This window comes from Lontra canadensis, unplaced genomic scaffold (assembly GCF_010015895.1).
Source record: "Lontra canadensis isolate GAN:19392208 unplaced genomic scaffold, GSC_riverotter_1.0 scaffold84, whole genome shotgun sequence".
NCBI lineage: Eukaryota > Metazoa > Chordata > Mammalia > Carnivora > Mustelidae > Lontra > Lontra canadensis.
In genome coordinates this window covers 3037405-3051339 of record NW_022631078.1, presented here as the reverse complement: position 1 = coordinate 3051339, position 13935 = coordinate 3037405, and the positions used below count along the sequence as shown (strand labels likewise).

General features: G+C 65.4%; 1 protein-coding gene across 2 annotated transcripts in view; it reads left to right on the top strand.

Moving 5' to 3' along the window:
• GRAMD4 (GRAM domain containing 4) overlaps positions 1 to 13598 on the top strand; it is a 71683-nt gene extending 58085 nt beyond the window's left edge. For both annotated transcript variants that reach the window (XM_032882762.1, XM_032882763.1), the window contains exons 6-19: positions 1879 to 2011; positions 2460 to 2485; positions 3056 to 3147; positions 4526 to 4617; positions 5725 to 5773; positions 6499 to 6570; positions 7023 to 7066; positions 7143 to 7252; positions 8887 to 9041; positions 10593 to 10737; positions 11275 to 11368; positions 11712 to 11796; positions 12624 to 12692; positions 13028 to 13598. In XM_032882762.1, coding sequence (XP_032738653.1) covers positions 1879 to 2011; positions 2460 to 2485; positions 3056 to 3147; positions 4526 to 4617; positions 5725 to 5773; positions 6499 to 6570; positions 7023 to 7066; positions 7143 to 7252; positions 8887 to 9041; positions 10593 to 10737; positions 11275 to 11368; positions 11712 to 11796; positions 12624 to 12692; positions 13028 to 13132 — 1271 coding nt within the window. In that variant the 3' untranslated portion in view covers positions 13133 to 13598. The remainder of the gene's footprint in view (positions 1 to 1878; positions 2012 to 2459; positions 2486 to 3055; positions 3148 to 4525; positions 4618 to 5724; positions 5774 to 6498; positions 6571 to 7022; positions 7067 to 7142; positions 7253 to 8886; positions 9042 to 10592; positions 10738 to 11274; positions 11369 to 11711; positions 11797 to 12623; positions 12693 to 13027) is intronic.
• The last annotated feature ends 337 nt before the right edge of the window (positions 13599 to 13935 follow it).

The window sequence follows — 13935 nt, the reverse complement described above, 5'->3', positions numbered from 1 at the left end:
CCCTTGCTGATGGAGATGCAGTGTCGTTGCTGTCACACTGGCTTTTTGGCCCCTGACCTGGTGGCCCATGTCCAGAGGCTGGCAGTCGACAAGGGACGAACGGGCAGTGAGGGCCGCCATGGTCAGGATGTGCCCCGGCCCCCCTTGGGCCAGGATGCACAACCCCTTTGCACCTTTTCCTCACTCCCTGAGCTTCTGTCTGACCTCCACTCTGGCCTTCCAGAGCTGTCCTGGCAGCAAACTGGAATTTCTGTCCAGCTCTCGAGGCCTGGCCCTACTGGCACCCGACCTGGGGCCCGCTCCCCGAGGCTGAGCCCTCACAAGCACCCCTGCCAGTAGCACACAGGTACCCCAGAAGGGCCTCAGGTTAGCCCGTCTCGTGTACAGGGGAGGAAACAGAGACTCAGGAGGGGAAGCGCTCCAGGGGGCCCCTGTCACGTGGAGGCCCAGCTTGGCCCGGAGTCAGGTCCTGCCTTCCAGAGGGGGAGATGCCCCCTGCCTGGGCACCCTGGTGTGGGAACCCCAGGCAGGCCGGTACAAGTGCAGAATTGGCTGCTGTGCCCCTCGGGTCACCGGTGCCACGCCCAAGACCCGGGATCCAAGCCAGGAACAGAGAACCCAAGGCCCCCGCTGTGCCCTGTGATTGAGGAGTTTCCTGTGCACGTGGGAGGGTGGGGGGTGGGGGGACCCCAAGTCTCCCAGAGCCCAGGCCGAGGTCCATTCTGTAGCGGTGGTCGCTGGTGTGGTGGGTTCTATGTGGGCGGAGGGAGGGCACCGGTGCGGTGTTCCCCACCCAGCAGCCGGGGTGGACAGCCAAGGGGTCGCGGTGCCCGAGCCGGTCTGCTGGGGCAGCGGGCCCGACCTGGACCTGGGGCTCGGCCAACTACGGCCCCCACCTGACTTCACATGTTTCAAACGTTTTTACGTTCTTAAGTGGTTGGAGAAAATCCCAAGGATGTGGATTTCACATCTCAGCATCCTTAGTGTGGTTTTCGTGGCAACACCGGCAGGCCCGGTAGACTCCGGCCTGCCCACGGCTACAGCCGCCCGCCGAAAACATTCACGCCCGGGGCAGGGGCGACAAGCCCCCAGCCCTCCTCAACCCTTCCCTCCCTGAGAGCTCTACCTTTTCTCTGCGCCTGGGCGGCTCTGTGAGCACAAACCTCAGCCCCTGGGAGAGCCCAGGCGCTGGACCCGCTCCCGCCGTCCCCCTCCTCGCCTGCGGCCGGACAGCGCCCCCTGCGGGCAAATCCGTGCCCTGCAGAGCACCCACGCTCCCCATTTCCGCCTGGTTTTCTTTTCTTTTTTTAAAGATTTTATTTATTTATTTGACAGAGATCACAAGTAGGCAGAGAGGCAGGCACAGAGAGAGGAGGAAGCAGGCTCCCTGCTGAGCAGAGAGCCCGATGTGGGGCTCGATCCCAGGACTCTGGGATCATGACCTGAGCCAAAGGCAGAGGCTTAACCCACTGAGCCACCTAGGTGCTCCCTCCGCCTGCTTTTCTGAGTTTGGGATGTGGGTCTGTTTCTGAAGGTCTTGGCCGAGCTGGGCAGAGGCCACATCCTTCACTGGGGCCCCCAGCCAGACACAGCCAAGGCCCACACACCCCTTGGCCGTTCTTCTGGTCCCCAGGCTCCCCAGGAGTGAGCCCCCAGCCAGAGAAAGGGAGGGTGACACAGACGCCAGGGGTGGGAGCCCACAGGGGGGCAGCTTGGCACGTGTGTGACCGTGGAGACCCCATGTGGTCTGTGGCAGCCAGGCCAGGCCTCGTGGTGGAAGTGGGTCAGGCTTGGCTTTGGGGAGTACGTGTTCACGCTCCTCTGTCGGTGCTCCTCACGCCCCCCCGCCTGCCCTCATGGGGACCTCCGTGCCCGCAGACCGGCGGAGCCAGGGGCTGTGCCCCCGCGTCCAGAAGTGGTTCTATGAGAAGTTCGGGGAGTACGTGGAGGACTTCCGGTTCCAGCCCGAGGAGAGCGCCGTGGAGACGGAGGAGCCCCTCAGTGCCCGGAGGTGGGGGCCCTGGCAGAGGTGGGGGGCAGTCACTGCACCGAGGCCTCAGCCAGGCCAGCGTCCAAGTGCCCGAGAGGTGGCGGCCGGGGCAGCTCCCAGGGCTGGGCCGTGCCCACCTTCCTGGGCGAGGGACCCCCTTCCTGGAGGAGGACAGGCAGCAGGGCTCCAGGGCAGGTGACACTGCTGCATCTCCCCGCTCAGTGGTACTTGCTCAGTAAATTGCCCCTGCTCCAAGCTGTGTTGTAGGCTCTGGGGGACTCAGGTTCTAGGGCCACGGGTGGGAGATGAGGGACGGTTCCATGGGTGAGACACTCCCTGCACCCCAAGTTAGCAGCGGCAACATGCTTCCTGGCGTGGCCGTGTCCCCGGTGCCAGTGGATCCCCGCGGTGGGTGTCACGGGCGAGGCGCAGAGGAGCTAGTGCTCATGTCTCTCCCCATCTCTCCCAGGTTGACGGAAAACATGAGACGACTAAGTGAGTACCTAGCGTGTCTGTGAGTGGCCGTGGGGACCGTTGGGGCCTGAGCTGTGCGCCTGTAACCAGCAGGGCCGGCTCTGTAGTCCTGAGCTACGGGACATGTTCTTAGAAGGATGTTCCCTGAGAGTTCTCAGGAAAAAGGCTCCCTTTGGAAGCACGTCCAGGGCCCCACCTTGTCCATCTAGAGCAGGACAGGATGGGGCCAGCGCTGTCCACCTGGCCCTGAGCCAGGGGCACTGTTTCCTTCCAGGCCTGGAAGGCCCCGTGAGAAGTGGTGCTTTCCCACGTGTTTGCCAGAGCCCGGGCGGTGACAAGGAACGCCCCCTCAGCTGCCCTTTCTCGTGTGCACGGCTCAGGCGTGGGCGGCAGGGGACAGGCGGCCGGCGCGGCCCCGCAGAGGCTGTGGATGGCCCACGGCACCTGGAGCGGCCGGGGGAGCACCGGCAGAGGGTCTGGCGCATGAGGAGCCATAGTTTTGCTCGTTTTGGCTCCCCCTGCCCCGCTGCTGCCCCCCTGCCCTCCTGGGTATGCCCAAGCGCTGCCCTCACTACAGTGTGTTGTCCCCAGAGCGCGGCGCCAAGCCCGTCACCAGCTTCGTGAAGAATCTCTCTGCCTTATCCGACTGGTACTCCGTCTACACATCCGCCATCGCCTTCACCGTGCGTGCTCCCCAGGCGGGGTGGGGGGTGCTCCTCCAGGCCTCCCGGCCGCCAGCCCGCCCCGTGCCCGGGACACACGTCCCTTAGCTTCTGTCTGGAAAGTGGCTGCCGTGTCGCTCCCCAAGCCACGGGGTCGCTGCAGGATCAGGCGAGAACGTGGGGGGTGCCGGGGGTCAGCCCATGTCCGCACACACAGCCCCATGGCAGCCCTCTGTCCATGCCTCAGTTGCCTCCCTGGACGAGTCGGGGAGAGGACAGTGGGGAGGCGCGTCTGCCCAGAGGGGCCCCGGGCTCCTCCCGCTGGGTATCTAGGGGAAGCTCCTGGCATCTAGGGGAAGCTCCTGGCAGACGCCCAGTGGCCTGAGGCCAACCTGAGACTCTGCGAGCCACCAGTCCTGGGGCAGGATGGGAGAGCAGCGGCCCGGCATCGCCGTGTGCCCTTGGGGGACACAGACCTTGTGGCGGTGCCTGAATGGTCCTGTGTCAGCCATCCCCAGCCCCACGTGAGACCCTCTGGTCACTGGGAGGAGGACACAGCCTGCCCACCTGCTTGCCAGGCCAGAGAGGGGTGGCCGCAGCTCCCAAAGTCCCCATCTCTGCGTTCCAGAGGGTTCTGAGACCTCCCTAAAGCCCACAGCTTGGTGCCAGCCCCGGGGGCGGTGGGGAGATGGGCATTTTGCAAACACAGACTGCGAACAGGACTCAGTGGCCGGGCCCCAGCCCCACCTAACCCCAGAGGCCCCGCTTTCACCCCCAAAAGCCCCGCCTTCACCCTTCCGAGCTCCATGAGGCCTTTGGTACCTTGGCCCCGCCTACCGTCACCAGGGGATGTGCCCGCCATTGAGACCTACCTTCCAGGCCTCTGCCTGGACCCCCCCCCCCCCGCCACATTCCCTTCTCTGCCCTTTTCTGAGCGTCTGCTCTGTGCCGGCAGCTCTGCCAGTCCCGGTGGGCCCGGAGCGGAGGAGCCTGAGCCGCACTTGGCCTGGCACACGGCACGCGGGGGGTTCGCAGCCAGCAGCCCGTTGCCTCGCTCAGCCGCGCTGAGTCCCGGGGGTGCTGACAGCTCCAGCTTAAGGGAGCCACCCCCTGGGCTGGCAGGGACCTCCACGTGGGGTCCACTATCCTCTGCCCATCCCAGGCTACACGCAATGGCTGCTTCCCTGGGACGCCTGCTCCCTGCACCCCCGGAGCACTGGCGGCTCCTACTGAGAAAGCAGCTCCTTGCAGGGTTTTTCTGTCATGCAGTCCCTCCTTGGGGAAGGCACTGGGGGCCTGGGCTCCCCGCCTCCTGGCATGGCTGCCTGCCTGGTGGGGTGGGGCAGGGGGAGGGATGTGGCCTGTCAGGCTGCCTGACTGTCTCTCTCCAAACCCACAGGTGTACATGAACGCCGTGTGGCATGGCTGGGCCATCCCCATGTTCTTATTTCTAGCGATTTTGAGGTTATCCCTCAATTACCTCATAGCCAGGTAGGTGAGCAGCTTTGTCCTGTGTACGTGACCGGGCTGTCTCCCGATGACACACACAACCGTGGCACGCCTGAGCTGGGGCTGCCTCACACGTGGGATTTGGGGAGTGGTCCGCGGGGAGGCTGGGCTCCTGAGCCCCCAGGAGGATGCCCACCTCCACCCGGTCCGTGGAAGGCAGCAGTTGGGGCTCCGCAGACTCCCCAGCTCCTTTCTCTCGGGGGCTGGCAGGGGGTCCCCCCCAGCAGCTCCTGCTCAGCTGTGACGTCCCCAGGGGCTCGCGGGGCTGTGGAGTCTTTGTGCTCTGGGAGGCCCCGGAACTCGGCGGGAGGGTCGTTGCAGTCACAGAGCCCATGCGGCATCTTCTCTGTGCTGGGCGCACTCCGGGGGGCCCCGCGGGGGAACCCCTCCTCCCCAGCTGCTGGTCTGTGTGCTGCAGCGGTGACCCCACCTCACGGCAGGCCTGCAGAGGGCCCTGGCAGTCCCGACTTTTTTTTTTTTTTAATGTTTTTATTTATGTATTTGAGAGAAAGTCAAGGGTGGGGTGGGGGGGCAGCAGGCGAGGCAGACACAGGCTCCCCGCTGAGGAGGGAGCCGGTCATAGGACTGCACCCCGGGACCCTGGGATCATAACCTGAGCCGAAGGCAGACGCTGCACCGACAGAGCCTCCCGGTCCCCCACCTCAGGCAGATTTGTGCTCAGCTGTTGAGAAGTTCACACTTTCACATACGGTTTTCCCGGGTGCATCTCTGAGCCTGCCTAAGTAGGGTTATTTGAAAACGTATTTTGTAGAGAAGAATATCTTTACATACCCGGGAAGGGGTCACCTGTGCCCAGACCAGGCACGATTAGCTAAAGCACTCGCTGTTATTTCTTCGCTGGCTTCTTCTGAAAGATCTTCTGTTCCACCTCTGGGCCCCCAGGGGAGGGGCTCCTGGTGGTGACCCTGAACTGTCCCTGCTCAAGAGCCAGGGAGCAGCCCTGCAGGTCTTGGCTGCAGACAGGGGTTCCGGAGCCCTTCCTGTCCCGCACTTCTTCCCTGCCGGGAGCACGGGGCTGGGGACTCGATGTCGTCCGTCTGTGAAAGGCACATGACGCTGTCCTTGCAGGGGCTGGAGGATACAGTGGAGCATCGTGCCTGAAGTCTCTGAACCGGTGGTAAGTCCCGGGAGGGTGAAGGTCTCTGTCTCAGCCCGGCCAGCTTCCCGGAGCCTCCGGGTGCTGCTTGGTGGATGCCCAGGGGACCCCTGCCTGGCAAGTGGAGGTCAGGAAGCAAAAGGCCAGCCTCCCCCAGCACAGAGCCCTGGATGGCCACAGTCTGACCCCCAGCCAGCCGACACCCCGAGTGCCCCCCACTGGCCCCGGCTTCACTGCAGGGAAAGCAGGTCCTCCCCTGGCCTGGGCCCTGGGCTGTCCTCACCCTTCCTGGTGGGGATAATGTGCTGGAGCGGGGAGAGGGAGTACAGGGGGCCTCCGGACCAGAGGTCGAGTAGAGCAGGGATCAGCGAACTGTGATCTGCTGGGCCCTGGCATCCAGGAGGCCCTTGGGAGGTTCTTGTTAAATGAGCTCAGACAAACAGGAGGAGGTCAGCCCCCTCGCCTCGGTTTCCCTCCGTACAGAGTGAGGGGCGGAGGGCTACACGGTCTCAGACGCACCTTTGAAGATGGGCCGTCGAAGCGTGACCCCCTGCTGGCTCGGGGGACTGCCGCTGCCCGCCCACCCTCTCGGGCGCCAGGGGGGCATCTGCCAGGACAGCCAGCCCCTCTGCAGGGGCAGTGCGGGACCCTGCTTCTGGGGCTGTGAGGCCTCTGGACTGCTTCTGTGAACCATTGCTCAGGGCTGCTGAATTCCGAGGGAAATTCTCTGTCCCCTTTGGCTGCAGGAGCCTCCGAAGGAAGACTTGACCGTGTCTGAGAAGTTCCAGCTCGTGCTGGATGTCGCCCAGAAGGCCCAGGTACCGCTCTCGGGCTCTAGCCCCGGGGGCGTCTGTGCATCAGCCCAGCCTCGTGGGGGCCCCCAACCTCCCAGAACCACAGGCCTGGCTTGTCTGTGGTCGGCCGACCTGCCTGCAGCCTGCCCATCGATCCCGTGGCAGTAGCCACGGCCACGGTTGGTGGGAGGGTCTGGGCTGACGGCGGGTGCCCTGGAGGGTGGAGACCCGCCGAGCCGGGCGAGCCGGCTGCTGGGAGGGACGCGGCCTATGGCCTGCGTCCGGCGTCCGTGCATTTCCCTGGGCTTCGCAGGGACCCACCACCCCGTCCTCAGCCTGAGAGTGGCTATGTGGGACAGCGGGGCTCGGCGTGCCCCCCACCTCCAGTTGTGGCCTCGCGGGGCGGCCACGCACCCCCCCCATGTCGCCGTGTGGACGGGCCCGGGGCCCGTGGTGACCGCGGCTTCTCCACACAGAACCTCTTCGGCAAGATGGCCGACATCCTAGAGAAGATCAAGAAGTAAGTCCCCGGCCCCCAGCCCGCACCTTCGGGGGTGCGGCCCTGGCCCCGGCTGATCCCCCCCTCTCCCTTCCAGCCTGTTCATGTGGGTCCAGCCCGAGATCACGCAGAAGCTGTACGTCGCGCTCTGGGCCGCCTTCCTTGCCTCCTGCTTCTTCCCCTACCGCCTGGTGGGACTGGCCGTGGGTAAGGAGGCGCCCGGGCCGGGCTCTGGGCTGCCGCGCGCGCCAGGGAGGGGGGGGTGCGGGGGTCCCGGCCTGCTGCCCTCCAGAGCGTCCGCCGAACGCACAGGCCTCCGGGGGCCGCTGTTAGCGCGTGCGGCCGCACCCGACTGCTTTCTGTTAGAACGGTGAACCTCGGGAGAAACAAAGCCCATCGGAACCCCAGAGCCATGATTCTTGTTCCTAAAACGAGCCTGTTCTCTGCTTTCAAGAGCCAAACCCCTGCCCCGCCCCACTCCTGCCGAGCAGGGGAGCTGGGAGGCGTCCGTCATGGACCGCGGTCGGCCAGCTCGGAGCGCTCACAGGGGCCCGGGGGGGCCGGGTCAAGGGAGGATGACGTGGGGTGCAGGTGTCATGGAGGACAGTGGCCTCGATTCTCTGTGCGGTGGGGTCTGAGCAGAATGAACTTTCTGGAGTCTGCTTCGGGCAGGTCAGGAGCAGCCCGTGGCTGGGGTGGGGTGGGCAGGGCAGTGAGGGGCCTGAGGCAGGCAGGTGCATGAGGGTTGTGGGGCCCTAGGGGGACCCTGGTTGTGGTTAGAGCCCGACGCCAGGAGCTGTGGATGGACCGGACGGTCAGGGAGGGCTCAGGGTTTGCCCCGAAGGGGCTGGTAGGCAGTGTTGCCAAATGGGGCCACTGGGGAAGTGGGAGGGGCAAACTGAAGACGGGGCGGTCAGAGCTTGTTTTTGGGGTGGGCAGCGTGCAGAATTCAGGGAGCCACTGGCCTCAGGGCTGACTGTGCATGATGTGGCTTCTGCCTCTTTCAAACCATGGGATGGCCTGGCAGGATAACTTGAACACCCCCATGGGTTTGCTGAAACTCTTGTACTGCACCCCTGCCTGGGGCTTTTGCAGGGTAGGGAGAGGGTGTGGGCCAGTGTGGAGGCTGCCCTGAGGCCAAAGCCATGGTTCTGAGGCTGCCCCAACCCACTCGGCCCACCTACCCCAGGAAGCTGCGCCCTCCTCCCCAGGCTAGACCCTGAGCTCTGATCTCCTGCGGGGCCTCCATGACCCTGGAGCGGACGTGGCCCGTCTGCAGTGCAGGGGTCAGGGCGAGGGTAGAAGGCTGGATCTGAGCTGGGGCGTTGAGCTCGGGGTTCGCACAGTGCGGGGGCGGTCCCCAGCTGCCAACCACCTCCTGGCGTGCTGCTGGGGCCTTGGTCTCTCGTTGGCCCTCCCCCTGCATGCCTTGTCAGGACAAGCAGGGCTGGCAGACAGCATGGCTTTGGGGACAAGGACTGACACCAACCAAAGTGAAATGCCCTCAGTCCTGTTTCTCGGGGGCCCGGGGTGCAGGGGGGCGCCCAGCCGTGATGGATGCCGGCCCACCAGATCAGAGGGCGGCAGGCTGAGGGTGGGTCGCTCACACTTTCCTTCATGTCACCCTCGGGGGGTGGTAAGTGGTGGGCTCGTCCGTGTGCAAGGTGGTGTGGTCGGCAGGAGCTGCCAGAGGGTCCCAGGTGGCGACACACCGAAGTGGACACCCCGTTGGCCGGGTCGCCGCACACTCTTGCTCCCCCTGCCCTGCGCCGGCCACACCTGGGTTCTGGAGGCCATCCGTGGGCCCTGGCCGCAGCGGGACTGTCCTCCCCTGTCCCTAGGACTGTACGCCGGCATCAAGTTTTTCCTCATCGACTTTGTCTTCAAACGCTGCCCGAGACTGCGAGCCAAGTACGACACCCCCTACATCATCTGGAGGAGCCTGCCCACGGACCCCCAGCTCAAAGAGCGCTCCAGCACCGCCGTGTCGCGCCGGGTAGGCTAGCCTCGGGCGGGGCCCACACTTGTGCTCCCTGTGCGTGGGGAGGCTGGTGTCTTCCTGATCTCGTGGGGCCCTTGAAGCAGACAGAGTACGGCCCCCGCTGCCGGCCCTACTGCTTCAGAGCGCCCCGCGGCCCCGGGCGCCAGGTAGCCACTGGGGAAGGCTGTGCTGGAGGCCCCCTCTTGCCTCGAGGCCCCTCAATCGGCCCCCGACAGACTTGCCTGAGCCATGCTGGCCCCCAGGCCAAGGGCAGGCAGGGTGCGGGGTGCTGGTCATGTCTGCCCAGAGCTTGGGGGCCTTGGGAGGAGGGAGCCGTGGGAGCTACTGTCTGGCCGTCTTATTCCCCAGCTCAGGCTCGGGCCTACCTTGTGCCCACAGGCTGGCATGGGGCCTGTATTTTATTCATGGTAGAAGGGCTTTGTGGGTGTTGGGCCCCGGGTCCCAGACTCGGACACAGAGGATGACCCTAGGCATTCTCAGGGTCTCAGACGAGTGCGGGAGGTTCTGGGTCCCACAGGACTCCTGGCAAGGTCTGAGATTTCCTGAAGGAGAGGACATTGGATCGCTGTGTTGTGTGAGTGTCGTCTGAGGACAGGGTGTCCAGTGACCCAGTGATGGGAGGGCAGCTCTGGGTCAGGTGAAGGTTAGGTGTAGGTCAGTCTTCCCAGGTTCTGGGACTACAGAGCTTGCTGGGAGCCCACACTCGTGAGCGGCGTGTGGGACTCCGCACACGAGTAGGGTCGTGGTGAGCCGGTAGGCGAGCTCTGGTCACGCAGGGGGAGGCGGACCTGAGGGAGGAGGTACAGAGGCGGGCAGCCTGGCTCCCTGCAGGCGTGGGAGGGGACGAGGGGCTCGTCCTCGCCCTGGGGTGATCAGGACAGGGCCTTCCAGGGGTTACCACATAGCGCTGGCCAGTCTCGGGAGAGACAGAGCAGGGGAGTGAGGACATGGACTTCCTGGAAGTGGAGAGGGGGCGGGGGACCCCGCCACAGCGTCTGCGTGCAGCTCTCCTCAGCCCCCTTTTGTGAGCTCACATTGCGGGGATCCTCTTTCTCCCTTATCTCGGTCATGCGTCTGTCTGTCATCTCCTTCTTGGCCAGCTGTCAGGGTCCGACGAGGTACGGTGTCCGTGTGGAAACCCCTCCCCTGTGGGGACCTGATGCTGTGCGTTGCTGTGTTGTGACTCTGTTTGACCTTGAACATCACTTTCCGTGGGCTGTGCCCCGGCCAGTTGCGATTTCAGAAATGTCTGGGGTGGCCTCTGTGCTGAGCACCTGGTGGCCTGGGATATGGACCGCGTGTGCTGGGGTGCAGGTTCTGGCCCGGCCCTCTGGAGTGAGGGCACTGCTGGGGGAAGCAGGGCTCCCGGGATGAGGAGCAGCCCTGGCAGGGGCTTGTAGGGGTCCGCACCCCACATCCGGACATCCGCACCTGCTGCTCGTCTCCGTTTCCAGCTGGGCGGGGGCAGGCGGGGGGCTGTGTGCGTCCCTGTCCCCCCACCCGTAGCTGGCGTGACTAATGGGGAGTCCCACGTGCTCTCGGCAGCTACAGACGGCCTCCTCGCGCAGCTACGTCTCCAGCGCGCCCGCCGGCCTCAACAAGGAGGAGGACGCCGGTCGCTTCCACGGTACCAAGAAGGGCAATTTCCACGAAATCTTCAACTTGACAGAAAACGAGCGCCCGCTGGCAGGTATGTGTGCGCGGAGCCTGTGGCCCGCCCTGGCCGTTTGGGGGGCTCACCCTGCGCTGGGGCCCAGGACAGGCCCTGGGGCCCGGGAGGGAGCTGGGCAGCGGGCGGGAGTTGCTGGCTGTGCTCCGAGGGCGCCCGTCTCCTCAGCCGTGGATGGCTGAGCTGCAGTAATCGGGCCGGCCAGGACCGGGTGGCAGGCAGCCGGGCCCTTAGAACCGTCTGGCGGGTCACCGTGCGTGACTGCTGGCCACGGAGAGCTGAGCTTTGACCTTGTCCTGTCCCCCCACCCTGCTAACCCGGGCCGTGCAGACGCGGCCCCTGAGTGTCGAGGCGGCGGGTCTGTCCGTCCGCACCATGGGAGCTGTGTGCTCCTCGGAGGGGACGGAAGCCCCGCCGGCTCCCGCGCCGGAGCCGACACGTGCTTTCTAGGAGAGCGGAGGGCAGCCTTCCTCCCGCTGTGGGTGTTCTTGGCGGCTGGGGAACGAGCTGGCCTGGCCCGGGAGAGCAGGGCTGATGGGCCCCGTCCCTCCCCACTAGTGTGCGAGCACGGCTGGCGCTGCTGCCTCATAAACCGGGACCGGAAGATGCCCACCGACTACATCCGCAATGGGGTTCTGTACGTGACGGAGAAGTGAGTGTCCCGCAGGCCCTCGGGCCCCTGTCTCCCATCCTTGCTGTGGCGGCTGTGGCCTTGGCCTCCCCAGCTCCTCTCGCTGAAGGGCCGGGCCTCAGGGACCGTGCTGGCTCTAGGGGGCGCCCCCAGGATGCGAGACGCCCATGAATGTGGCTCAGGCGCAGTGTAGGCCGCCAGCCTCAGTCGCCCTCTCTCAGAGCGCCGGCTCTGTGGAAAGTTGGTGCGCAGCGGCGGCTGGAAGGGGCGCTCTGCCTGCCGCTTGGGGACCGTGGTGGCAGCAGCCCGGGCGGGCGTCCCTGTGCAGTTGCTGGGTCACATGTCTTCCTTTTTCCTCTTTTAGTTACTTGTGCTTTGAAAGCTCCAAATCCGGTTCTTCCAAGAGAAACAAGGTCATCAAGCTGATGGACATCACGGACATCCAGAAGGTCAGTGTGGGTCCTCTCCTCCCCTCTTCGGTTACCCCTTTCCGGTTGTGGAGGAGAGAGGCCGTGGGGCCGTGAAGCTGGTGGGCTTTGGTTGGAAGTCAGATGTGTTCGCGGTGAAGGAGTGGTGCTGTCGGGAGACATGGGGGTGCCTGTGTCAGGGCTCCCCTTCTAGAGGGTCTCCATGCAGAGCCCCCTAGCTCCCCTCAGAGAGTGTCCGCATACCACGGGCTTGCCCCCGTTCTCACGGGTCAGCACCAGGCGCCCTCCCACAGATGGGGAAGGGGAGCACAGTAAGGTGGGCCCGGCCGGGTGCCCCAGCCCCCACTAACCACTGTGTATCCGCCCCTCAGCCCTGAGATGCTCCCCCCACATTGGGTGTGTTCTCAGCCAGTATCCCTCAGTGTGTCACTTGGACAGGGCAGGACATGTGCGGTGCCCAGAGGACTTGGCGCACACACTTGGGAGGGGGTGCACCCCGCCTCCAGGGTCTGAGCATCTGGGACACAGGCCAGCCTAGGCCGGGAGTGGGCCGCAGCTCGCTGGCACGTCAGGAGCACAACCCCCTCGCACCCCCCCACCCCCTGCCAGAGAGATATGCAGTGGCTGGGACAGGGCACAGGCCCGTCTCACTCGGGCCTGCTGGGAGAGGGTGGGATAGGGCATGGGTCTGGTTTCTCGGTCAGGAAGTCAGTCTGTCCTCTTGTGGTCAGGAAGGCAGGGTTTCATGGGGCTGGTTGTGTGTGGCCCCTGGGAGGAGAGTGCCCGGGGACAGACCTGGTCCTGATCCTGGGAGGGTTCCACGCTGACCATGTGCCGTCATCCTTCAGTACAAGGTCCTCTCTGTCCTCCCGGGCTCAGGCATGGGGATCGCTGTGTCAACGCCTTCAACCCAGAAAGTAAGTGTGGTGCGGGACACCGGGCCATGGCAGAGAGGTCGGTGGTGCGGGTCTAAATCCCTGGGACATGCACAGAGCCACTGACCGGCTCAGGACCCGAGGGGGCCCCTTTCTCTTTCCCTCGCTGTGGCCGCAGCAGCCTCCTGCCTCTGCAAGTCCGGTCAGGTTCAGGGCCGGGGCCGCAGGGAGGAAGGGGGAGCCGGGAGGAGCCAGTCTCTCGCTGCAGGTGGGCCTGGCGCCCATGCGGGGGGCGGGGGGTCTGCCCTTGGGCACCAGACCCCCTGGGGCCCTGCTCGGCCTGGCCGCGGGGTCAGCACGCGTCTCCGCCCCACCAGCCGCTGGTGTTCGGCGCCATGGTGCACAGAGATGAGGCCTTCGAGACCATCCTCAGCCAGTACATGAAGATCACGGCGGCCGCGGCGGCCAGCAGCGACAGCTAGTGTCCGTCGCCCAGGACGGTGCTGGAGGGCTTTCGTTTGGTTTTTTGGTTTATTTTTTGTTTGTTTTTTTGTTTTTTAACAATTTGATAGTGGAAAACAGTTGGACATCCTCCTGATCTTTCGCAATAATTCCCCTTGACCCGTGGTTTTATTGTGTTCACGCTGCGCTTCCCGGACCCCTTCACGCGGGGGTTGCGGCCTGGGACGGCGCCCGCCCATCCCTCAGGGGAGGCGCGTCCCACGAACACGCGGACACGGAGGGCAGGGATCCTCGGAGGCCAGCGGGAAGGAGGACACTCAGGACACGCCTGTGCCGGCCGCCGCCAAGTACAGCCGCCATCCCGCCGCCCTGGACGGAGAGCCCGCGCCCGCGGGGCCCAGCCCTCCAGAGGCCGGAGCGCTTGCACGCCGGAGCCACGGCTGCGAGCACCGGCGTCCCTCTTCCCGGGCGTGAAGGACATCGGTGAGGAGCGGCTTGGAGGAGTCCCGCTGACCACCCTGGGCGGGCCCGGAGTCTCGCTCCTTCCTGTAGCGAGGCCGCCTGCTGCGCGGCCTCAAGTGGGGTCTGGGACAGGGCGCGGCCGCAGGGAGCCACTAAGGCCACTGGCCATCTGGGCCCTACTAGCCACCGGGAGGCCAGGAGTCGGCGACCCTCGTGGACAGGGAGTGGCGTGCAGGTAGAAGCACAACTTTCACTCTCTGCTCTGGAAAGTAGACCATTGGCCGGGGCTTTCGGGGCCCTCTGAGCATGGGATGCTCTCAGACGAACGTCAGCCGCAGCACGGCCAGGTGTGGCCTCGCGG